Source organism: Vipera ursinii (assembly GCF_947247035.1).
Source record: "Vipera ursinii genome assembly, chromosome: 6".
In the NCBI taxonomy this organism is placed as follows: domain Eukaryota; kingdom Metazoa; phylum Chordata; class Lepidosauria; order Squamata; family Viperidae; genus Vipera; species Vipera ursinii.
The window spans coordinates 11,598,869-11,626,153 of record NC_139515.1 but is presented as its reverse complement, the minus strand read 5'-3'; the positions used below and the strand labels follow the sequence as shown (position 1 = coordinate 11,626,153).

At 40.6% G+C, this 27,285-nt stretch overlaps 1 protein-coding gene across 1 annotated transcript in view; it reads right to left on the bottom strand.

Annotated features, from left to right (window-relative positions):
- PHF21B (PHD finger protein 21B) overlaps window positions 1-24,984 on the bottom strand; it is a gene marked incomplete at both ends in the record, with an annotated part of 202,938 nt that extends 177,954 nt beyond the window's left edge. The window contains one exon of the mRNA XM_083366542.1: window positions 24,903-24,984. Within this exon, the coding sequence (XP_083222668.1) occupies window positions 24,903-24,984 (82 nt within the window). The remainder of the gene's footprint in view (window positions 1-24,902) is intronic.
- Window positions 24,985-27,285: the final 2,301 nt, after the last annotated feature.

Sequence of the window (27,285 nt, the reverse complement as noted above, 5' to 3'; positions counted from 1 at the left end):
GCACTCAGAAACCCTGTTCACAAAACATGCTTAAGTGGCTGACACTTGTAGTGGTCCATTTTTCAGTTGTGTAAATGGGAATTTTTGGATTCCTTTATCTTTGAAAGTATTGTGCAAATGAAGAAAATTGGCAAACTCGGTTCCTAATATTAAACTAGATTGTGTGAATACTGACACTAGCTTTAGGAGGCATCTTCCCTGTGTTCATGTTTAATGATAATTATATATTAATGTATTTAGTCTTCTATTCCTGGGCATTTGTCTGTTTTTCCTATGCATATGACCCTGATGATGATGATTAAAGACAGAAGGATCAATGAGAAAGACATTTTTTAAAATAGGGATACATGAAGATTATGCCAATGTGAAAAAAGAAAGTCATAGCGGTGCCAGTGGCCATTGGTAGCCTTGGTGCCAGCCCAAAAGATCTGGAAAAGCATTTAGAAATGATAAAAATGGATCAAATTTCAACTTGTCTGTTACAGAAAGTTGCACAGGTACCCTTAGCTATCCTAGATTCTTGGAAAGAATCTAATAATCAAAAGTACCAAATCTGGTGTAAACAACAATAACAATCCAATAGAAGAGAATAACAATAGTCTTTAAAAAATTAAACATGGAATAGAAATAGAAAAATATCAATTATATTAGAACATAGAATACAAATGCATTGGAAGCCTGGGCAAGTAGAATATTTCTGCTTTCTAGCCTGAGTAGATAAAGAAAAGTAATATCCAAAACAATCCAGAATTATTAACCAAACTAGCATTTAGTGCACCATCCTGTATAGAGGTCTTCATATGTCTATGGAGATTCTCAGTCATCCAGTCATTCTTAGTCCCAGAGGTCAACATGCTTGGATGAGAAGCGAAGCATCTTCAAAGAAAAACAAGAAAGTCCAAGTTGCCTTCTGGGGAAAAAAAAGCACCTTTGGGACAAGTCTTCAAATTATATTTAATTCTAAAAAGAGTTTTAGTGTGTTTCTCAGGAAATCTCTCACAGCCTTACAAGTTAATTAATGCACATTACACAAAAAAGACCCAAAAGTAATCGGCGCTGCACAAATTATTGAAACTATGAATTAAATACGTTTAAAAACTTTGTTAAATTGTTTACAGCAGACATGTCAAACACAAGGCCCAACCAAATTCCCATTAAACATAACTTTTTTGAAATACATTTCTCTGGATTTTTTGTTGTTATTCTGTCTCTCACTGTTAAAATAAACCTACCATTAAAATTATAGACTGATTGTTTCTTTGTCAGTGGGCAAACATACAAAATCAGCAGGGGATCAAATACTTTTTCCTCTGTGTGTGTGTGTGTGTGTGTGTGTGTGTTAATATATATTGTTTAACATATATGTAAATATATTGTTATATGTGTGTGTATAAAATTAAACAACTGAAACTTCCAAGATGAAAAGTAAAAAAAAATTAACAAATAAATGAGGAAAAAGAGCTTACCAATCTGAGAATTTTTATATTAATTTCCTCCGATCTGATAAGAAAAGCTTTATTATGCGTACAGTAATGTAATTCTACCCAGTATCTGTGAATGTATGCAAAGACCTGGCTTTTGTTTTACAATAAGCAATATCTTATCTGTTCCATTAATCCTCGGTCACATATGAATGGACTATTAGTTGTAACTTGTCAATATTTTAGATTATTAGATTTTTACAGTACACTTTATTTCTATATTCTTCATTGCATGACACTCAGCCTCTAGTTTTAGATTTCAGTTATAATTAATTTTAGAGTTTCTCCCCCTTCTTCTATCTTAGCTAGAATTAACCTTTAACTTTAATCTTCATCTTAAATAGAGTGTCACGCTGCACACAGTATTTTACTTAGAGAGTACTTCAGTGTAATATTTTTCTGTGGCTGGTTCTTGTTATATTTTGTTTGAAGTTAATCATTGATCGAAATAAAGTTCTCTCCCTCCCATTCATTTGAAATCAGATGAAGGCTTAAGTCAAAAGAATATCTAACATTTAAATTCTGAATGATGGAACTTTCAAGATTGATTGACAGCTGAACAGCCCATTGAGAGTTTTTGTTTGACAGGGCACCCTGAAATCCCAGTAGACTTCTCACATGCAGGGACACCCATAGTGTTTGCCTGTGTATCTCTTGCATATGGCAAAAGTGAAGTTGGTAGCCACAATTATATGATTGCAAACATCTTGATTTTTTTTTAATTCCAATTCACCCACAGATGCCCTTTATCGTATGGATACAAAAGATTGCTCAACCAAGGAAGGGAAGCCGGTGCCATCTCTGAAGCACAGAGATTCTCTAGATCAGGGCTCTTCAAACTTGGCCCTTTTATGACTTGTGGACTTCAACTCCCAGAATTCCTCAGCCAGGCACGCTGGCTGAGGAATTCTGGGAGTTGAAGTCCACAAGTCTTAAAGTTGCCAAGGTTGAGGAGCCTTTCTCTAGATCAGTGTTTCTCAACCTTGACTAGTTTAAGATGTGTGGACTTCAACTCCCAGAATTCCCAGCCAGCATGCTCATCTAGGAAGTCTGGGAATTGAAGTCCCTCACATCTAAAGTAGTCAAGGTTGAGAAACACTGATCTAGATAACCAAATTAATTTGATGTGATCTAGGAGCAGTTGTAAGGTAAAGAATAGTTTCCTTTAAATGAAGCTTGACTCCTTAGGGACTACTTTGGTGTTTTCTCAGCCAATACTAAACAAGAGATTTGCAACTATTTCTTCTGGGGTGGCTTGTTGACTTCTTAATTTCACCTACAGTTCTGGGATTCCCTAAGCAGGTCCACCTGCTTAAGCTTTTGAAGCTCATCAAAGTCAACTATGTGATGACATAGCTTGTTTCAGCAAAGTCAACTCTCAATTCCTAGTAATTCTGTGGAAACCTCTGTCGTGTCTTCTTTCCCAGAGCAAAGATAATAATTTGTTGTAGTCTTCTTGTGAATGGTCTTGAGTTACAAATTATCCTCCAGCCTTGGGATTTAGAATCATAGAATCTATTTATTTATTTTAGAATGGGTTGGAAGACAGCACGAAGAGCCTAAAGATCATTCAGTGCAACTGCCTAACTGGCTGAGGAATTCTGGGAGTTGTTGCCAAGATTGAGAAACACTGCTCTACAGCAGGGATCTTCAAACGTGGCTCTTTTATGACTTGTGGACCAACTCCCGGAATTCCTCAACTACAAGTCATAAAAGAGCCACGTTTGAAGACCCCTGCTCTACAAAGTGTGGCAAATCCAGTTAAACCATCTTGAAAGGTGACTATGCCCCGTTTCTAAAACTATCCAAAAGTAAAGAATTCACAGTTTCCATAGGTAGATTGTTCCACTACTGTACAGATCATGTATGTGTGTGTATGTATGTGTGTCATGTATGTGTCTCACTTTGAGAGGGGGCAACTAAATTTCATTTTTGATGTGTGCCATTATGCCCACAGTAAAAAAATGACAATAAAGATTATCTTATCTTATCTTCGCTCATTCCGCCGGGACCTGAAGACCTGACTCTTTGAGCTTTCTGGCCTGGAATGAGAGTATTAACTGGGGTTTTAATTGTATTTTAATTGGGGTTTTTATTTCAAGGTTAATGTAATCTTTTCAATTGTTTTTAATTTTTTGTAATTTGCTGTATTGTTTTTTAAAAAAAACCTTGTGAACCGCCCTGAGTCCTACGGGAGAAGGGTGATATATAAGTCTAATAAAATAAAATAAATAAATAAATCTTATCTGGGGGGTTCTATGCAAATGCTCACCAGATGCGACCCTTGCATAGATTTTTGAGAATAACATTATACCTGCTTCAATTCAAGACTACCTATGGTTTCCTCCCTTTCCTATCCTAAAGTCTACAGTTGCCAAAATGAAAATTCTAAGAAGTTCCTTTCACAGTCTATGTGGTATTTTTGTGTTTTTGTTTTTTTTTTGCAGATTTCTTGTTGCGCCCAGTTTTCTGTCTGAGAGAATTGCTAAGACTCAAGTGTGTGGGCATATGTTAACATGCTTATTATAGGAAAGGACTTGTTTGTGCTGTATTAATTAGAGAAATATATTTATTTGCCTATTTATAACATTGTTACTTATAAGGGTGTTTTTTTTTTGCTAGAAAGAACCCCAGTGCAAAGAGCAATTTAAAACTTAAACTAATCAAACAGCGGGAGGAAAAAAAGTTTTTTTTAAAAAAATATAGAAGAAAGCTAAAATATTTGAAAGCATGATAACCAGCAGCAGAAAAATGAGTCAAACAAGCCTTCCTAAAATCTATTTAGGAAATAAAAGTTTAAAAAAACCCTTAATTTATTAATTTAGGAAGTAAAAAGGTTCATATCAGAATTCAACTCAGCTCCTGATAACTTCTCAGGACATGTTTTTTCCTAGAAATAATCAAAAAAGCCCTATTCTAGATTTTTTTTTTTACCAGTCTAGACTACAAAAGTGGATTTCCTGTGGGACTTCCATATAGGAACTAACTAATCCAAGCCTGGCTTAGCTGTTAAGCCTTGCCAAGGTTAGCTAAGTGAGATAAATCTCTACATTTCATTTCTTTATTTTCAAGTGTGCATCCCGCCATATATATCACACTGCTGAGCTAATGCTGCCCATTAAACGGGGGAAAATGTGTGATACTGATAATAACGCTTTACAATCTCTTATAACATTAGACCAATTTATAATAAATCCATGCCATTTCACCGTGTTATAATAACACTTGCATTTGTGTGACTAGTAGTGATGTGTAATGGAGTTGGATTAACAAGCAAAATATCCCTATCTCTGACACATAAACATAATAATGTGTGCTGTTAATATCCTATGTACATTCGTCCAAGTGAGTGCTCGATTTTGTCTGATTTATTTTTATGTGCTCTGCATCTTGCTCAAGGGTAGCACCCAGCTTTTTCCTTGATTAAAGCTTTGGGAATGAGCTCTCATCCTGACATTATACTGTCCCATATGGGACAACCTCGACCAGGTTTTTCTCCAGAAGATTCCCGACTTTTCAGAATAAGGAGGGAGAATTGGTGAACACACCTCAGATTTGTACAGAAAAGGATGCCTGAATTATGTGGCTCGGTTATGGAAATTCTGGAAGCTGGAAGTCCACACATCTCCAAGTAGCCAAGGTTGAGAAATGCTGCACTACATTAATTTAAAGTGGTTCATTAGATGTGTATCCTCTCTCCTCTAGGACCTCGCATCAAAGCCTTGTGTTCATTTGATCTCAACAGCAGCCCTAAGGGGTAAGTTGAACTAAATGAGAGTTAAGTGGCTACAAATCATCCAGTATAAGTGGTCTAAAGTTGGATCTGAACCTGGAACCTCCTAGTTGAAGTCCATCACTACCACTGGTGTTCTTGTCCCTTTTTGGGGGGAAAATTGTCTGCAGCCCTCAAACTGTGTTTCCTTGAGTGTGAATATGTATACTTTCTCATTGGTTTGATCTGGGTTCATTCCCTTCTTGCCTAACTGCTGGGACTCTTGGTTTGATCTCAGTCTCAGACTTACCTCATGCAATCAAAGCTCATTGCTTACAATAGAGGTGACCATGGCTGATGAGGACAGAAATGTCACTTGCAACATCAGATTATTGCACAAATGAGGTGTGTAATCTGCACCCGTTGCATCACATATCAATTGCTCAGGGGCAATATTTGAGACATCATCATGGCTTGTACCAAACATCCATGCCAGGAAAATCGGAGGAGAAGCCGATTCTTCCTCTAGAGCAAAGTTTCTCAATCTTAGCAGCTTTAAGATGTGTAGACTTCCACTCCCAGAATTCCCCACTCCGTACATCTTAAAGGTTCAGAAAGCTGAGAAACATTGATTTCGAGAGTGCTTAGAAATGGCACCAGCTCTGCTGCCTGAGGGAATTCTGGGAGTTGAAATCCATGCCTCTTAAAACTCACCAAGTTTAAAAAAAAATGAGTTAAATTAAGACAAGTGTGGAGGAACACTATAAACCCGTAGCATTTACTTTTGCTATTTCAAAAAGCAAAACACTCAACCACTTTCTTGCATTTTATTTCAGCCCTTTGGAATATTGTTCAGGATTTCTGCCAAGTCATCCTGCCCATAGGGAGAAAAGCTTTGGGAAGTCAGAGGGCACGAAAGAAAAGAAAGGGAAATGGCATATACTGAATGCCAGCACTGGTGCCATCTTGGGGCATTCAATTAAGAACAATGAGACCAAAGCATAGCACAGGTCATAAGTCCAAATGGGCACTATATTTTTCTCCTGTCAAGAGTGACCCTGAGTAACTGATTGATATTCCATTGTGTCTGTTCCTGAAAAATAAATGATGGTCACTGTCTTCCCCTTCAGGCACATGTGTGCACACATATACACAAAAAATCCCCCCACACATCCCAAGTAGCAAATATGGAATTTGTTAGGATCCTAATGAATTATTCATTCACTAAATGGCAACAGCTAGCTGACTTGGATCGGTTTTGAAAAAAGCAAGGTTAATTACTTAGGGATAGATCTGATTACTATTCGGGCAACAGTCCACAAGAAAAATCAGAAATGTAGGCTAGTCCAGAGGGAGGGGGGGAGATTTAGGAAGGAGGCCATTTCTGTATTGTTGTGAGGAAACTCATGTAGTTATTCCCACAATCTCGCAAAAAGTCAGATCTACATTTTTTGGTCTTTCCCAATGTATAATAATTCCCCCTCCCAAAGTATAATACTATTACTTGTATGTTACTTCTACATCCAAAGCAATTTAGTTTTAGGAAAGGGTGGACCATCTCCAAAGAGGTGGGACAAAGGTGGAGTTGACGGCTTCACAATGTAGACGTCTCCAATGAGATCCCATCATCATTCTTCCAGTCCTATCCTCTTAGTGGCCCTCCTCTGATCAACATCTTGACTTTTTCAACCACCCCTTATGGATACCTCTGGTTGGTCAAGCAAATTAGTGTAAGGAAATACTGGTGGAAATGGCTACTGATGGAAATGGCTTTTTACTATTAAAGTGCAATGTCACAAATTCCTGACACTGTTCCTGGCTTTGGGCTCTGGTTTTGACTACAATGACCTCACCAGGGGGAAAATTCAACATTCTCCACTTCTCTGTCTCAGTGTGGAAGCATTGTTGTTTCACAAGCAAACTGTTGCTCCAATTCTCAGCTAGACAAATTAATATTTGTTTTAATGTTGTTGTAGTATGTAGGGACATCCACACATGTGTGTGTTATGTCAAGATGGTGACCTTCACGGTGTGATCAAAGCATCACTCTCTTTTTACACAGTTCACCTGTAAAATACAGGTTTTTGCTTATAGAACAGCAGTGATAGTGGATTCAAAGCTGCATGTTTTCACTTGATGTTCTAATTAAGTCCTGGTTCTTGGTAAATAAGGGACGCGGTGGCTCAGTGGGTTAGGATGCTGACCTTGTCGATCAGAAGGTCAGCAGTTTGGTGGGTCGAATCCCGAGTGCTGCATAACAGAGTGAGCGCCTGTTACTTGTCCCAGCTTCTGCCAACCTAGCAGTTCGAAAGCATGTAAAAATGCATGTAGAAAAATAGGGACCACTACGGTGGGAAAGTAACAGCGTTCCGTGCGCCTTTGGTGTCTAGTCATGCCGGCCACATGACCACGGAGACATCCTCAGACAAGCGCTGGCTCTTTGGCTTTGAAATGGAGATGAGCACCGGCCCCTAGAGTTGGAAACGATTAGCACACATGTGCGGGGGAACATTTACCTTTACCTTTTATCTTGGTAAATGGTTATTTCCATCATGTGATTAATTAATGATGTACCATCTATTAAGATGACCTCATGGGTGGACATTCTTCAGAATTATTTCTTCCGAAGCCTGGCTTTTCAGGACTTCCAACCAGTGGTGGGATTCCAATATGTGAACAACTGTTCTCTGTGTGGATGCCACTTCCGGAAGTCCATTCTCGGCCTGGGCCCATTTGCCTGAGCAACGAGTGTAAGTGGAGCTGCGTGCACAGTGCGAGCTCGCCAACTGCTCACATGGAACCATCCGCTTCCCCCGCTCCTCCCGCCAGTTTGCAAAGACGGAAAGCGTGTGGAAATCTGTCATATATGGAGCGGTGAGCACTTTGCTTAGAGGTACTAACAACTCCCTATCTCAGAAGGGGAAGTTTTGACAAGACAGTTAGTAAAATCCATTTAATGTAGGAAACCATTTTTTATCACTCCTTTTCTCCATGTCTCCATATTCTCTCCATGTCCCACCCCCATTTCTCCATGTGTGCAGCAGATCCAAGGAGGAAGTTGAGTATCCCACAGATGCAACTTCGAGGAGACATAGCATTTGCAAATACCAGGTTCCTTGAACCGAGGGCCCTTGCAGATCCTAATTGTGTTCCCTGCTCTTGATATTACCTCTGCTTTCAAAGCGTACATGTTCATCAACTGAAATTTGTGGAACAATTAAATATGGGGTTTATGGTTAGTTTGGGAAGCATATTTGACCAGGAAATGCCCCTGTCCATTGCAAAGTCAATTCAGAGCAGGCAATAAAACTGTTAAAATATTTGTTAGTGCATGAAAAATACTTTTTAATTTATAACTCCCTAGGGTAAACTGGACAGATTCTTCCAGAACATGTAATTAAAGGTCACATTGTTGCTTGCAAGCTAAAAATACACACGCATAAAGTACATTGGTCTAAACCTTTTCTAGCTAGGCTTTTCTGGCTATATTTAAGGGATGTGGTGGCTCAGTGGGTTAGGACACTGAGCTTGTTGATCAGAAGGTCAGCAGTTTGGCGGGTCGAATCCCGAGTGTCGCGTAACAGAGTGAGCGCCTATTACTCGTCCCAGCTTCTGCCAACCTAGCAGTTCGAAAGCACGTAAAAATGCATGTAGAAAAATAGGGACCACTACGGTGGGAAGGTAAGAGCATTCCGTGCGCCTTTGGCGTCTAGTCATGCCAGCCATATGACCACAGAGATGTCTTCGGACAAGCGCTGGCTCTTTGGCTTTGAAACGAAGATGAGCACTGGCCCCTAGAGTTGGAAACGACTAGCACGCATGTGCGGGGGAACCTTTACCTTTTACCTTTCTGGATATAGAATTTGAATAGCTTAACATACATTTTGGATTTTTTTTTCTTGATTACATTTTTTAAAAAATGCTGCAGAACATTTTTTTTACTCCAAGAAATACCACCATGCAAACATATAAGAAAAAAAAACCCCAAACATGGATCTGAATGTGGATGCCTTTCCTAAGAACTGTATTGGTGTCATTGGCACAAGCATTAATCTCTCTTTGGGTGTCTATTGTCATTCCCATTCTTTTGCAGTTAATCCCATCTAAATCCACAATTAGACAAAGTGTGAGACAGAGATGTACTTTTTATTGTTAAAAGTATAAATCACCCCCAGCACCAGACTGAATAATTTCGGTGCTATTATTCAGAGTCTGTAACATAGCAATGTACAAAGTCCTGAGTTTTGCTTGTTTCTAAAAAAGATTTGAACATTCTTAAAAATCAGGAGGTGTCTGGCAGCATCTTTTCCAAGCAAAAATGTTATTAAAAGGCAGAAGCTGCAGCTCATGAAAATTTATGCCATTTAATAGAACATATTAACTAAAAATGGTGCAACCAAATCCTTCTGATTTTTTGCCCCCCTGGACTAACATGCCTGTTCTCCCATCAACCCTACATTGCAGTATTTTGCTCCCTCATATTCCGTTGACCTCAGTCTCCATAAAAGGGAGGCAGGAATGAAAGAGACATGACTTATAAGCTGTTGCTAATATATAAAAATCTATTTTTGCCAGACTGTAAATTTATCCTTCACTGCCACCATGCCACAAATGGGTGTTTTCTCCTGCCATCAAAAATAGAAGCCACTCTTTGGCCGTAGAACGTACACTTTGATGTGCACAAAGATATGAGGGATTCACCCCAAAGAGGCTCACTTTTATTTTGTCGGGATGAACAAGCACCTGCTGCAAATTCTGCTGCAGAAAAGGAGGCTTCACGTTTGACTCATCGTTCATGTTCCAATGAGGTCCCGGGTACACAAGGAATATTTTGAACCAAAATAGATTTGCCAGAACCTTGCACTCCATACAACACTCCCATTCTCTTCAGGGCTGACAGCAAAGAGAGTTAAGGGGGGGGAATCAAGATGGCAGCTATGAACACACAATCAAGGCCCCACCCCCTTTCTATATGCAACATGACAAGTGAAAAAACAAATATAGGTAGTCCTTGACTTATAAACATTCATTTAGTGATCTTTCAAAATTACAATAGCCCTGAATGTCACAGCATCCCCAGTCACACAATCAGAATTTGGGTTTTTGTCAGTTGGCATATAATTATGACAGAGCAGCAACCTGGGGTCACGTGATCACCACTTGTGATTTTCCCAGCTTCCAACCGTGAGGGAATGATTCATGTAATGCCTGTGTGATTCATTAATTGCACTGATTTGCTTAACGACTGTAACAAAAATGGTCATAAAAATGGGGTGCGACTCACTTAGCCCCCTGGGTTAGCAATGGAAATTCTGGTCCCAGCTGTCATCGTAAGTCAAAGACTACGTGTAGGACTTTAATCACACAGCTACCATCTTGATTTTTCTCGACCTCACTTTAAGATGTTCTGATATATTATTAATTAGCCTAAGAGTAACTGGTGCATATTTGGCTGAACAAAAGCGACAGGGAAATATTGGCTTGAGACAAATTATCAATTATGCCATTGTTGAATAGGTCATATTTTAAAATTTATTAATCCTATTTGAATAGCTGCCTGTCTCTCAAAAAGCAACACACGATGTTAATACCGGATCACAAAAATGAGGCATTTTCCACCTTGGTGCTCTCTGAAAAGAATCCATCAGTTGTAAAAGGATTTCACAAGGACCTCTTAGTGGATTTTGAAAAAGGAGGCATCTGCTATGTAATTTCCCGCCAGGTTCAGCACACCTGAGAAAAATCTGTATAACGTTTGTCCTGAATGGAGTCCTTAGGTGGAAAGTCTATTCAAAAGAAAGTTAGGAAATAGCTGCTAAAAATAAAATCTCTTTCTAACAACAATCTGAGCTCCAAATAGTTTTTCTTTACAAAGATTTCCGACGTGATTTTTGAAGCTGCTATTTATTGATTTGTAGGTAGTTTTTTTAATGGGTGATTTGTTTTCAGCTGTATATTACGTATACATTTACTTATACAATCAAAAGCATGTCAAAAATATTAAATGCAGATTTTCGGCAGCAGATAGCTCCATCTGATGTTCCTGACAACTTTCTATTGTTCATGAATTATTCTGCTCTCCTTGTAATGCTTGGTTTTAATTGTTTTCATGTTTTGTATTGTAATAATAATAATAATAACAACAACAACAAAATACAAAGACCTACAAATAGAAATAGAAAGACTGTGGCAAAGGCAAGCAAGGGCAGTACCAATAGTAATAGGTGCCTTGGGTGCAATCCGAAAACAACTGGAGCACCACTTGGACACCATTGCCATTGACAAATTCGCCATTAGTCAATTGCAAAAGGCGGCCTTACTAGGAACTGCTTCCATCCTGCGGCAATTTCTGTAATACCATCAAACATCCACATCTGCCTATCCCAGGTCCTTGGTAAGGACTCGATAGGTAGACAAAAATGCCAAATCCAGTCTGAACGTCTGGCTGACTGTGCGATGATCAATAATAATAATAATAATAATAATAATAATAATAATAATAATAATAATAATAATAATAATAATAATAATAAAAAGTTGGAAGGGACCTTGGAGTTCATCTAGTCCAACCCCCTGCTCAGGCAGGAAACCCTATACCAATTCAGAGAAATGGTATTGATTGTTTTATTCTGTGTTTAAAGTATTGCTTATGTTTTAATTGTGAGATGGGCGGCTGTATAAATTGAATAAATCTTTAAAATAAATAAGCAGAAATATTTCCTGAAAATTGTGTAAATATTCATTTCTTAAAGATACGTTTTCTTTGGAATCATGAGGAAGAGAACATCCTGGTGGGGGGTGAGGGGAAGCAAAGTTTCCTGTGAGTACTTTGTGAATAAGCAATCTAGACACAAATGGAAGTTTGATTTATTTCACTGTTCCAAACTAGTCTACAGTACTAGATCACCTAGTGGTCTTCCATTCCAATATTAGCCAGAAACAAGTAATCCTCAATTTACAACAATTCATTTAGTGACCATTCAGAGTTACAACGGCACTGAAAATAGCGACTTATGGCCGTTTTTCATGGTTGTGACCTTTGCAGTATCTCCATGGTCATGCCATCAAAATTCAGATGCTTGGCAACTGATTCATATGTCATGGTTCCGACAGATGAAACTCTTCAAAAGAACTTCGAGGCATTGTTTACCTTAAAGCAGGCATGTCAAACTGCCGGCCCATGGGCCGGATGCATCATACTGAAACCGCACCCACCCCATTGCCAGCAATGGGGAAAAAGTCGCGATACGTCGTGCAACATCACATGACGTCGTGTGTTTGACATGCCTGCCTTAAAGGATCTTTATTCGAGTAGCAGAATATCGGCACTTACATAATCGAAGCCAAAAAGCCTTGGTGGAGCAGTGGGCTAATGCCTCCTTAAGTAACACCAGCTGCCTGCAATTAGCGCAGGTTCGCATCCCACCAGGCTCAAGGTTGACTCAGCCTTCCATCCTTCCGAGGTAGGTAAAATGAGGACCCAGATTGTTGGGGGCAATTAAGCTGACTTTGTAATAATGCCGCTTGGGTGTGTGTGTGTGAAAGCCCTAATAAGCAGGCATATACATAGAATGAAGGCTACTGCTAAGCTTGTAAGCCGCCCTGAGTCTTCGGAGAAGGGCGGGATATAAATGTAATAAAAATAAAATAAAATAAAATAAATAAAATAAAAACTGAATTCCCCTCCCCCGGGCACATAGTATCAAAGCACAATTCCCTCCTCCAATTAACAGTCATAAATCACATTCCCCAATTAGCTTGAAGCACGGGCTTCCTCTCCAGCCCACCAACTCTTTATCAGCTCTGAGTTCAATAACCTTGATTCTAACGCTAAGTTTCAGCGTTGTTATGTCTAGGTGGACTCTCATTCACATCCCCCCCTCCAAGCATCATCTAACTCTAAAAGCGAAAGGGAAAAAATGGCTACATTTCCATCTGTTGTCAATGCAAAAACATCCAAACTTTATGACATGGGAATGTCGCAAGGTCATGTGATCACCTTTTGCGGCCTTCTGACAAGCAAAATCAGTGGGGAAGCCAGATGCCATTAACCACAGGGTTACTAACTTATCAACTGCAGTGATTCACAACTGAAACAATAAAGGTGGTAAAATGGGGTAAAACTCACTTAACAAATCTCTCATTTAACAACAGAAATTTTGGGCTCAATTGCAATCATAAGTCGAGGACTTCCTGTGTGACATGCTTGGCTTCTACATGCCAGGGAGTGAAGGTAATGGTTCCTGGTTTACTTATACTGGTGATTTCAAACCAAAAGATAAGAGTTTGCCAGTCTAGGCTGCCAGTCTATTTAGGCGGTTTGATGAATCAAAGAAAGGCAAAGTCTACTAACAGCATCTACCCAACCATGTCCATCAAAAAGGCACGGGGCATTGCTTGCATGGATGTGTTTTAAGTTGAAGCTTTTGTTCTGAACCAGCCTGCTACCGGCCTTGCAATAAGGCAAACCCCTGTTCAAACAGTAGAGACTGGAGAGCGTCTGAGGCTGAAAAGCGTCTGCCAAGATTTATTACACGAACAACAGAACAAGAAACAAAACACTGGAACTTGAATCCTCAAACGGAAGGGTTGCTTTCAGCAACCAGCCCTTCCCCAAACACTCCTTTTATTTAGAGTTCAGGGCGTGGCCTCCCTCTGCCTCCTCCCGAGGAGACCCGCAGCCTTTCTCTGCTTGGTCCTGCTCGACTGCCTCCTGCGTCGGGCGTCCTTGAACAGGGCCAGCTGTGGGTCATCATCCTCCGCACTATCGGGCTCACGCAGCTGAGAAGAGGGCCCCGGCTGGGGGCTCTGCCAAGCCTCCAAGCCATCATCAGCCAGTTCGTCTCCCACACACTCCTCCTCCCCCTCATCTGAGTCATCCGATACATCTGAGCCGGCTGCCGGACCCACAGGCTGGCCCTGAGTCACAACAGCTTTATTTTGAAGCAAAGCGATCAGTTTGACAGAATACATGAAGATGCAGCCAACTATGCTGGTGGATAGCAGAGTCTGTAGAGAGATTTCAAAATTTCATTTCAACAGTGAGATGGACGGGGGCGGATATAAATTTAATAAATAACTAAAACCTGCAAGATCACGGGAACTGCATTGCAATCGCCTTTGATCATAATGTCCAGCACAACATCTTACAGATTTTGATTCTTCCACCCTCACAATGAATGTTCCTATTGAATGTATGTGTCAGGCTTTCCCCTGCTAGGTTCCTAGGAAAGAAAGACCCCCCGACTCCATTTGATTGAAGTGATGAGTTCTTTTACTGGAGATTAGTGGTTGCAGCAAAAATAGGCTAGAACTAAAGTTCCCAAAAGTTACAAACCTTTCCCCTTCATCCCAGCCTTCCCCCTCTTGAGTGGTTCATCTTCGACCAATGATGTACCGTTTAGGTGTTTTGGGAACCACTCGGGATGTTTGGTGAAATTCAAATTTCTTTTCAGGCTCCACATCCTTGAAGACAGGAACCAGATGGTTCTCACACCTCTGGTTTCTGTCAAACCTGTCACACACACACACAAACACACACCCCTTCTAGGTCATCTCTACCCTCTACATGCCAATTGCCTATTTCTTCTCCCCACACACACACCTCTCTTAGCAGTTGATGGCAGGATGCCAGCAAAGCTCCAAGCCTAAGATGGCAGATCTGATAGTATGTTTGTTATTCTTTGCTGTATACAAAATCAATATAGAATAAAAGCTTGAGGAAAAGACAGCAGAAACAGAACACACCCACACCCACACACAAATACAAAACTGTGGGGGGAGGTCAGTCAAAAATAATCTATTGTTTTGAATTCCAAGGGCTTTCAAAACACTGCATTCTCAAGGACACTGGGAAACACCACCGTTTTAAGAACCTCTCCCATTTTATCCGGGTGAAAACATCCATCTCCAAAATAAGATCAGCATTCAACACAAAGACTGTTTGGATCTGCAGAAAAGGAACACATTTAAAAAACAAATAATGTTTTATGATTCTGCTCGTTCCATCTCTAAGATACTGTAACAAATAAACATGTCAAATAAATTGGAGCAACTATTTACAGATATGAAAGTTGTCCACTTTTAGAGAGGAGAAAGCTAAGCTAATTAAATCCGTGCTTTAAAAATATCTTCTTGACTCGTCTTTGTCTTCATTTCTTTTCTATGCTTTACCTTGTCATACTGTATGCAACAAAATGGATTTACGACATTAGTAACAGACCCCACCAAAACGGACTCCTGTTTTTACTTTTGTCCCCCTAGTTACTAAGTATAAAACCAAAGAGGAGAAGTTTGGTTTCAAAAATACATTTATCTTATCTGTGCTTACCAGCTAAAACATTTCAGTTAAAAGTCTGTGCAAATGTACTTAGAAAAAACAGTACAAAACCCCACAAGTGTTTTAAACTGTCATGTTAATAGAGAGAGTACTGTCTATGGAAAATTATTCTTAGAAGGAAAACAGCCTATAAGATTTCTTAGAACTCTAAAAGGACTAAATATTTATTGGGAAACTGAAAAATCAGAAATACAAATCTCTGGGGGGAGGAGAAATTTAGCCAGTAGAACAAAGAAAAAGTATCAGTTGGGAGACAAATAATTGTCCTTGTGGACAAGGGTGTCAAACTCAATTTCATTGAGGGCCGCATCAGCATTACGGTTGCCCTCAGGGGGCCGGGTGGGTATGGCCAGGGTGGGCGTGGCCTACTGGGTGGGCGTGGCTAGAGTGCTATGGCCTACTGCGTGGGCGTGGCCAGCTCTACATCGTTCGCATCAAGGGTGACTATGGGGGCCTGGGCAGGAGTGGGACAGATCTGAGGGTCTCTGGCAGGAGGAGGGTCTCTGGGCCAGGGCCAAGGCAGTGGGGGCCGTTCCCTCACTGTTTCCAGGATGGCTTCACGGGCCGCATGAAACCACTTCGCGGGTCGGATCTGGCCCCCGGGCCTTGTGTTTGACATGTCTGTTGTGGACAATCACTTGACTATGAGCCACCAGTGTGCAGCAGCAACCAAAAAAGCTAATACAGTTCTGGGTTGTATAAACAGGCATAAAATCAAGATCACCCGTAATACTAGTACCATTTTACAAAGCCCTAGAAATCATGGGTGCTCCATCACTGGAGATTTTTAAGAAGAGACATTCACCTGTCTGAGACGGTATAGGTTCTCCTGCTTGAGCAGGGAGTTGGACTAGAAGACCTCCAAGGTCCCTTCCAGCTCTATTCTATTCTATTCTATTCTATTCTATTCTATTCTATTCTATTCTATTCTATTCTATTCTATTCTATTCTATTCTATTCTATTCTATTCTATTTTAATGTCAGGGGTATGTTAACCAAAATTATGGGCACACAGTGATAACACATGGCTGCAATTTAGGTTCTGAGATCCAACATCAGGATACAAGTAATGGCAGGCTTAGACTGTTGGTGATTGTCTGTTGGTGATCTGACTAGCGTACCCAAAATCAAGGAACCCTCAAGGCTTTGAAATGCCATAAGGATAAAACCAGTGGTGGGATTCAAATACCTGAACATCGGTTCTCTGTGTGGATGCACTTCTGGACTTCCAGAAGTGACATCTGTGCACTTCCTGTGGGCTGTTCTAGGCCTGGGAGGCCTCCACCAGGCCTAGGATGGACTTCTGGAAATGACATCCACACACTTCCGTTTGGCCATTCTAGGCCTGGTAGACCTCCTCCAGGCCTCCGAAGCCTAAGACAGACTTCCAAAAGCAGCATGGGTTCAGCCGGTTCTCCAAACTCAACAAAATTTAGCTACTGGTTGTACCGAACCAGTGCAAACCAGCTGCATCCCACTGCTGGATAAAACGTTATTGAGTACACATCTCAGAACTGAAAAAGTAAAACCAGCTCTGGTTTCCCCATGCAAAAATCTGCCTTGTTAACAATAGATTTCATAACCCCCACCCACCAAATGTTCACGTTGCCCAATCACACATCTTTTGTTTGTTATGAGAACAGTCCACTTCTCTGTCAGTCACCTGCGTTAGTGACCTTTGCATTTTTGCAGGCTCCTACAGTCAATGGACAGATTCTTAGACTCCTGTTTCCTTCCCATGCTTCCTCCCCCTCCCCCTGTTGCTACGGCAAGTTGATTAGCGATAGAAGTTAGCAGGCACCTTAGCAATTCAATCTTGACAGTGATTCCCTATGCAGGACATCTGTTTAACCCCATAACAACTTTATTATTTCTTATTATTTTCATATCATCACTAAATAATTGAATCCATTAGGATTAAATGGAGTCAGTTCAACATTTACCCTTGATTTAATTCTTGAAGATTGAAGGGTTCTTTCTCTTTCTGTTTTTTATTTTGGATTCCTCCCCTCCCCCCCACTTTTTCATAAGGGTAGTGCAAAAGAAAATGCATTTTTCCTAAGCTAAGTGTTCTGTTCCTCTGACTATTTCAAGCTGACTTCGCTTTGGGGTGCAGTTGCAGTGGGAAGCCATTTCTACACTATTGCCAAGAGAGCTGCATGGCGGAGTCTGAGAAATTGCTAAGAGTTGGGATAAGGGAAACAGAAAGCTTTTTAATGGTCCCTGAAACACAGAACACTTCCCACCCTCACCTCCCTCAAAAAAGATTATTTTTCATTCATGTGGAGTCCTCTTAGCATTCAGTTCATTAATTAGGAATGTTTAGATTCTTTCTGATCTTCAGAATAGCATGGCGAGCTCATGTAGAAGACAAATATTTGGGGAGACTTTCTCCCACCATAGAGAGCAGATAATCAGTGGAACAACCTGCCTCCAGAAGCTGTGAATGCTCCAACACTGGAACACTTTAAGAAGAGTAAAAGGTAAAGGTAAAGGTTCCCCCGCACATGCGTGCTAGTCATTTCCGACTCTAGGGGACGGTGCTCATCTCCGTTTCAAAGCCAAAGAGCCAGCGCTTGTCCGAGGATGTCTCTGTGGTCATGTGGCCGGCATGACTAGACGCCAAAGGTGCACAGAACGCTGTTACTTTCCCACCATAGTGGTCCCTATTTTTCTACTTGCCTTTTTACGTGCTTTCGAACTGCTAGGTTGGCAGAAGCTGGGACGAGTAACAGGCGCTCACTCTGTTACGCGGCACTCGGGATTCGACCTGCCAAACTGCCAACCTTCTGGTCGACAAGCTCAGTGTCCTAACCCACTGAGCAACAGCGTCCCTTTCTTTAAGAAGAGACTGGACAGCAATTTGTCTGAAATGGTATAGGGTTTCCTGCCTGAACAGGGGGTTGGACTAGATGTCCCTTCCAACATCATCATCATCATCATCATTATTGGGAACATTTTGTAGAATCTCAGTAACCTGGGAAATGTCTTCATGCAGTCGTCACATGATGCCAATTATATCCCTCATATCATGGATACAATGGCGTCACAATGCCTGTGATCAAGCCCAGTGGATGCCCCAAGCATAGCCCAATAACGGTGCCCACCAGCCCTTCCATTACTTAACTGACAAGATATGAAGACTCAGTAAAGTCGAGTGTGGCATGTAAGGAATTAAGCATGGCACCTAGGGGGAGAAACTTGCATGTGATCTCACTGTGTTTTGTTTCAGGCTCAAGTCTTATGTTTTGTTGAAAACTATTGTTTCTTCCAAAAATGTGTAAATTTGTCTTGGGTGGACACTTGATACTATTCAAATCCAATTTCCAGTGATTAATTTGGTATCCCAAGGCTGCAATTGTTTAGAGATAGCCCTCACTTAGCAACCACTGTTGGGAACAATAACTTTGTTCTTGAGTGATGCTTATAACAAAACATCACAAGACTGTGACTTACAATATCATTTCCCATTTGATTGTGGAGTGGGATATTGCAACCTGCAATTTTGTTGCCAACTTCTCTGTTAATCCTTCTTGTTGAAAGCCATTTGTGGAGCATTCAAATGGGAACCATGTGGCTGTGGGATATGCAACAGTCATGAATGTGAGGTCTAGTCATAAAGTCACTTTTTCAGCATCAACATAACTTCAAATGGTTGCTAAACTAGGTCTGCCTATATTGAGAAATTGTTGTGTCAAGTTTGGTCACCATCTTATTAAAAAAAAGATGTAGAGACTCTGGAAAGAGCACAGAGAAGAGCAACAAAGATGATTAGGGGGCTGGAGACTAAAACATATCAAGAACGGATGCCGGAACTGGGTTTGTCTAGTCTAGTGAAAAGAAGGACTAAGGGTGACATGATAGAAGTGTTCCAATATTTGAGGGGCTGCCACAAAGAGGAGGGGGTCAAGCTATTCTCCAAAGCACCTGAGGGCAGGACAAGAAACAATGGATGGAAACTAATCAAGGAGAGAAGCAACCTGGAATTAAGGAGAAACTTCCTAACAGTCAGGACAATTAACCAATGGCATGTTTTCCTTTAGAGGTTGTGGGTGCTTCATCACTGGAGGCTTTTAAGAAGAGACTGGACAGCCACTTGTCTGAAATGGTATAGGGTCTCCTGATTGAGTAGGGGTTTTGACTAGAAGACCTCCAATGTCCCTTCCAACTCTGTTATTCTCTTCTGTTCTGTTATTCTATTAAGCCTTAAATTTATTTCAGATCAATCAAATTTATGTGCCGCCTGGCTATCAGAGACTCTGGGCGACTCACAACAAATTGATAAATGTTGCATCTTTTTTAAGGGAATAGAGTTGTTGATCTGCATAATCTATTTTGAAAGATTGCTATTTCCTGGCCATTAATTTTAGCTGTTCTATTCATTATTGTCAGTTTAAGACAAGCACGCTATGAATATGACAAATGTGCACTCTGTTATGACAAGATGTTAGAATGCTTAAATGGTAATTTTTAGCTTCAGGAAAAAAGTTGAAGTATCTTATATTAATTGTAGATTGAGGCTGTAAGCAATAGCACTTTTTATATCAAAAATCTTTTTTTTTTAAAAAAAAGTTCATTCTTAAAGTTTGTCACGGCAGGAATAATAGAATACCTTTATCTCAAGTGATGAATTCTTATTTTCATACTTTGAACTGATTTTTCTTAGCTGCTACATTGTTTACAAATATGCTCTTTAAAACATTTTCAAAGGCTTTGCAGCACAAAAGTTTTCATGAAATTTTAAAGCAGCTCATTTAGCTTGATTTTATAGCTCTTCACATTTTGAATTCGTCAACTAATTCAAATTAAGCAATTTGTCACTTATTTATTTCTTTATTGAGTGGGGGAAATGCATTCTAGTATACCAAAAGTTTGCAAAGTTAAGTGCTGGCAAAAACTTGGTTCAGTATGGACGATCATGTTTTCCTCTTTAATAACAACTCCCACTAAAATGCTTTACTGCTCTCTCTTTCTTTTTTCCTTAATTACTGAGAATAAAACCAAAGAGGAGCCATGGTGGCGTAGTGGTTAGAATGCAGTATTGCAGGCTGACTCTGCCCACTGCTAGGAGTTCGATCCTGAGCAGCTCAAGATTGACTCAGCCTTCCATCCTTCTGAAATCAGTAAAATGAGGACTCAGATTGTTGGGGCAATAGGCTGACTCTGTAAATTGCTTAGAAAAGGCTGTAAAGCACTATGAAGTGGTATATAAGTCTAAGCGTTATTGCTAAAGACTTTAAAAACTATTTTGTTTTTAAAAAGCACATTTAGCTTACCAGCTAAAACATTTTAAAACTAAAAATCTTTAGCAAACCTACTTACAAAAACCAACAACAATCAAGAATTCCACAGCTGTTTTAACTTTTTTATGCTAATGTGGAGGTTAGAATCTGTGGAAAGTGTTATATTCTTAAAGATAAATTAAATTACAAGGTTTCATTACCTGCAAACAAATGAATTCTGTACCCGTGGAGAAAAAACTGTATTTCATTACCAAATGCAACTGAAAATGCCTAACGATTGAAAAGAGAAAAATAAATTATCACTTTGTTCTGGCTTTACATGCCCGTACCCAAATTGCGAAGTTAAATCTCAAAAACAAGTTCAAAGAATTCTGATCACATTTTCTGGTTCTCTGCTTCCTATTTAAGAATAGCAATAAAAGAACCAGAAAGTTTTATGTAGGGTCTTGCTCAGTGCTTTTTTTGTAAAAGAAAAAGGTGCCGGAACTCACACATGTCATACAACCCATCTTTCCTACCCTACAAGGTTCCATCCAAAAAAGGTGCCGGAACTCCGTTCTGAGCGTTCTATGAGAAAAAAAGCCCTGGTCTTGCTCCTCCCAATTCCTGTTATGGGAAATGACATAAACATGCCTCTTTCTTTCTGGAGGATGGATGCCTCCAATTTGATCTCCCTACTCAACAAAATTGGTTTGGATGCATCTTCACCATCCAAATATTCTGTATCTCTTTGGTTGCTGAGAAATCCAGGCAAGACTATCAAGAAGGGAACATTTTCTCTGACACAAAACACCTTTGAAAGTCTGTTCTGCTGGCTAAGGAAACTTGTGGAAAGAATTGCTTTCAAATGAAATGGTAAAGAAGTGTTTTTCTTCCCTTTTTGGTGTGAAGGGACTGGCACAGTTTGTTCAGAACATTGTTGGGTGACAGCTCTGTATTGAAAATTCAGTCTTTAGTTTAACGGCTGCCATGCATCCTAAAAGAGCTTTTGAAGAATATTGCCAAACCTTCCTTGACTTAATGTCATGGGGTCTTAAATGCTACTTATTTATCTTGAAATCTTTCTCAAACAGTGCCTTGCTTTGTTTTTAGATAAACAAAGTTCTATCATGAATTAAAACAGACTACAAAAAAACAATTATCAAAAGATTACAAAGTTAATTCAGCAAAGCACCACATTTGCCCACATACTCAAGTAAATTTAATTTATAGAAAGATCTATGAGCAAGATTTTTCTCATTATCCTGGACACCTATTAGAATATTCAGCAGGGTGGAAGCGAATTCCTGCACTGGACGGGGCTTTCCACTAAAATTAGTTTCCAAAATCTTCCCATCCTTTAAATTCAACAGGCTTTGGTTGGTATCAGATGAAGCGTTGTTTTTGTAGAACTGAGAATGTTTGTAAAAAAATAAATTAAAAAAATCCAAAGACTTGCTGTTTAAGAATCATTGTATCCATCTCTCTCTCTCTCTCTCTCTCTCTCTCTCTCTCTTTCTCTAAATGCATTTTTAGACTTTGCTGTGTTAAGGCTTTTTATAACTTCTGTTGATGTGTTTTAAAGGGCATGTAATTATAAATCTGTTACCAAGGAGCAGAAAGACTACAAATTGTCTACAGTATAACTCATTGTGCTTAAATTTGTATTGCACTTCATTGTAATACAACTATACTAAAATGACAAAAATAAGTGTTTCTTAATATTACAGAGGGTTTTTTTTATCCAGAGATATAACATTTCTAAACTCTCATTTATCTATTTATTTCTTTTAACAAATAAAATGTGTTACATTTCTTTCTTTTCTTTTAGGTTTTGAGCTCCCAGAGAAAACAGCCCCCAAATTGTTGGGATTTCTCTATCTTCTCTTTTAAAAAAAGAGATTCTCTTTTTAACCTTCAGCTAAATGGAAATAAAAAGCAAGGAAGAAGGTAAAGAATTACAAGGCACATTTGGAAAGATATGTGTCTGCCTTTGAACTAGTTTTAGAAGAAAGTTTTAGAAATGGCTTAGGGAGTCTTTAACTACACAATACTATTACAGAAACAATCACAAGAAAGTTGTTCATTCATGGAAAATTGCAAATTATATCTGACATCCCCAGTGTGTAGTGTTTAAGGTTGTAGGGATAAAGCTAAGTTTAAACAGAATCCATCTTTAATATGGCACATTACTTAAGTCCCCATTTTTAAAAATATTTTTGGTGAGTGAATCTTCATCCCTCCACCAAGCAACTTGCACAGGGTGGGAAATATTGAAGATATAAAGAAAGGATCCATAATTCTCAGTTGGATAACTGGGCCTTCAGTGAACTGAATGCAGTAGATATCATAAACAATCTGGTTTCAATTTTACATTTGGCATCAAGGCAAGCACGATCACCTTTGTTGAGGACTTCTAACTAGGTTGGGGGAAAGAAGTACAATCATCCTAAGGTTGCAGGATTGCTCGACAGTGATGATGATGATGATGGATGGATTTAAAAAGTATATGCTGCCCAACTCCTTGCAGCTCTGAGTAGCTAAAAAATATTTTAAACATGAAAGCAAGACAATAAAAACAACAAAAAGCAAAATAAAAAAGGTATCTTCTTTTGTCTGCCTCTGAAGTTTGGGAACAGAGGCACAGTTCTGCGGTTCTCCCCCTACTTTTTTTTTAAAAAAATTCCATTTATATCCCGCCCTTCTCCGAAGACTCAGGGCCGCTTACAAGCTTAGCAGTAGCCTTCATTCTATGTATATGCCTGCTTATTAGGGCTTTCACACACACCCCCAAGCGGCATTATTACAAAGTCAGCTTAATTGCCCCCAACAATCTGGGTCCTCATTTTACCTACCTCGGAAGGATGGAAGGCTGAGTCAACCTTGAGCCTGGTGGGACTCGAACCTGCACTAATTGCAGGCAGCTGGTGTTACTTAAGGAGGCATTAGCCCACTGCTCCACCAAGGCTCTTGGGGTGTTGATTCCAGTTGGTGGTGGTAGCAGAGAAGAGATCAAGCCTTGATTCCTTTTCTGTGAGAGGCTACAGGCTGACATTCTCTTCAATCCTATTTAATGTCTCTACTGGATATTCATGGGTTCAAATAACCTGCAGATGATACTCAAATTTGCAACTTCATCCTAGGCTGAACAAGTGATATCATTTAGGTGCTATTCTGGTTTTGAAGACCATTAGGCTCTAGATGGGGAGAAGAGCAGGCTCTGGTCCCAGCCAGTGTCAGCCAGTTCCATGAATGGATGGAGAGCAGATCATTGAAAGCTATCCATGAAGGTTCTGTTTTTACTTTTTGAAGGGACAAATCTTCCCTGTACAAAACTAGTACATAGTAGGGGGCCTCCTTGATTGACAGCTCCTGATTGATTGTGCTGTCCTGCTCATGCACATGAGCATGCGCATACACACACACACACACACACACACACACATGGATGTAGGAAGCCTTTATTAAGGCTTCTGAGCCTGAATCGGTATTCCCCAGTAACTCCCTGTGCTGGCACCAGCTCAACCCCAATTAATTCCACAGGCTACTCAACTGAAGTCAACAGTAGTCCTCAAGGCAAAGCTGAGTCCAGTCCACTAGGCCAGGGGTAGGCAACCTCAGCTCTTTTATGACTCGTGGACTTCAACTCCCAGAATTCCTGAGTCAGCATAGCTGGCTCAGGAATTCTGGGAGTTGAAGTCCACAAGTCATAAAAGAGCCCAGGTTGCCTACCCCTGTACTAGGCAAAAGCAAGTTCCCAAAGCAAAGGTAAGTTCCAAGACAAAGGCAACTCCACAGGCAAAGGCAAGGTGAGGCAAAGGCAACAGCTGAAAAGATACGATCCAAAGTTCAAGGCAAGAAAAACATAGCAAGGAAATGAACATGTTGTTCCCAACATTGTCTCCATCTGTCTGCTGTGCTAAATAGCCAAAGTCTGGTGCAGCCATCAAGAGGGACAAGGCTGCCTCTTCACAAGTATCTAGGCTGACCTTCACTGCTTCTGCCCTACGTGTTCTTGGATCAGGTGCAGAAAGCCATTTCTTTCCCTGCAGCTGCCTGCTTTCCCCAGCCTCATTGCTTCTCCTGCTGCAGCTGTGCTTTAGCCAAATCCCTCTCAGGTGGCTGCTTGGAGCCATTGACCAACTCACCTCCTGATGTGCCTGGAATTGGTTCATCCTCCTCAGAGCCGACATCTGGAGAGGTATCTGGGAAAGCATCTGGAGGAGCCATCACATTGATGAAGAGGTGGAAGTTGTGCCTAGGGATCTTGTACAGTATGTCAATTATGAGCCCTTCTGGAGCGGGATCGGTTTATGCTATGTTTTAATACCATGGTTTCCCGTGATTCAGAAGTGAAGATTCAGGTATGTAATTTTTATTTGCTGTAATTTGTTAGATTTATATAATTGGAGGAATTAAGATTGCCAGAAGAAATATCAACAACCTAAGATATGCAGATGATACCACTCTAATGGCAGAAAGTGAAGAAGAACTAAAGAGTCTCTTGTCACGGGTGAAGAAGGAGAGTGCAAAACTTGGGTTGAAACTTAACATTAAGAAAACCAAGATCATGGCATCTGGCCCTCTCAATTCCTGGCAAATAGATGGGAAAGAAATGGAGGTAGTGACAGATTTTATTTTCCTGGGCTCCAAGATCACTGCAGATGGGGACTGTAGCCAAGAAATTAAAAAATGCTTGCTCCTGGGGAGGAAAGCCATGGCAAATCTAGACAGCACACTAAAAAGCAGAGACATCACCCTGTCAACAAAAGTGTGTATAGTCAAGGCTATGGTCTTCCCAGTTGCAATGTATGGCATTGAAAGCTGGACCATAAAAAAGGCTGAGCGCCAAAGAATTGAGGCTTTTGAACTATGGTGCTGGAGAAGACTCCTGCAAGTCCCTTGGACTGCAAGGCCATCAAACCGGTCAGTCCTAGAGGAGATCAACCCTGACTGCTCTTTAGAAGGCCAGATCCTGAAGCTAAAACTCAAATACTTTGGCCACCTAATGAGAAGGAAGGACTCACTGGAGAAGAGCCTAATGCTGGGAAAGATGGAGGGCAATAGAAGAAGGGGACGACAGAGAATGAGGTGGCTGGATGGAGTCACTGAAGCAGTAGGCGTGAGCTTAAATGGACTCCAGAAGATGGTAGAGGACAGGAAGGCCTGGAGGAACATTGTCCATAGGGTCATGATGGGTCGGACATGACTTCGCAGCTAACAACAACAACAAATATAATTGGAAACCTGAAGGTTGTTTCCCTGAATATTTTCCTTGGTTTTATCTGCACAATAACTCTGAGAGATGAGCTGGGCTGAAAGAGTAACCAGACTGCAGTCACCAGTGTTTGGGTCATCATGTGACTGTCCTTCTTCTTAAAGGGTTGGTTCCAGTTGATGGCAGTAGCAAAGAAGGGATCAAGCCCTGAGTGCCTCAACTGTGAGAAGCGACAGAGCCAACACTCTCTTCACTCGTATTTATCATCTGCATGAAGCTACTGGATATTCTTGGGTTCCATGTGCCATGCAGCCAATACAATTTAGAACTTGACCCTAGGGTTAACACCAGTCCACAGTCACCATGAGGACTGTCAAGGAGGCATTTGGTACCAGCCACAATTCAAATGACATCAATTATGCTGTGAGGAAGATGATGTCACGTCCCCCCACTCTGAGATACCCATGGTAGACTTGGAGGAAAAGGAGAAGAATGACATTAATAATATCTATCAGGAGCATTTTAGCGAGTCAAACAAGTCCTGATGGCTGTGACAACCAGACAATTAAGCAGGGGTGGCACTTTGACTTGCACAGTCACAGGCTCCATCTTGATTTTTTTGATACCTGTCCACACTTAGCCTTGAAGCTCACCCACCTATCCCGTCAGAGAATGTGGTGAAACCAACGCAGACCAGGTGCCCTCTGAGTCTGTAACAAAGTGGCTTTTTCTGGCTGAAAATAAGTGGGCACAAAGTTCATTTCAACACTGATCTCTTGCTTGAGGGAGGTATTTCGTCCAGGGCTTCCCTTGTTCTTCCTCCCTTCTGCAGTTACACAGTATAGGAGACAGTAAGATGTTCTCTCAGAACTCTTCATTTCAAGGGCATACGTGGAGCCATGAAATTTCTATGTTCTTTTCTGGAAAACATGGCTGTGATTAAGCCATCAAAGCCCCCCCCCCGGTGATAAAAGGGCAGAATTGCGACTGCATGGCCGCAGGCCACAATCTTGACAATTTACTACCACTGCTGAACACCCTCTTGCCTGGACAATATGTGCACAATACACATCAGCAAGGTAACTTTCAGTGCAAAAGTAATGCTGTGCACTTCACTGAGGCATGGTGCTTATGAGATTTCTTTCCCCGCACCATTGTGTCACTTCAGTTGCCTCGTCTGGCTCATCCAGTCAGTGGGCACATTTTGTGTATTCACAGAATGCTTGTTGTGATTCAGGGTCAGCCTGTGGGTTCGGCAGTTGGGTCGGACGACTCAGAGGAGGAGGGGGGTGTTGAAGAGCTTGCTGAGGGGG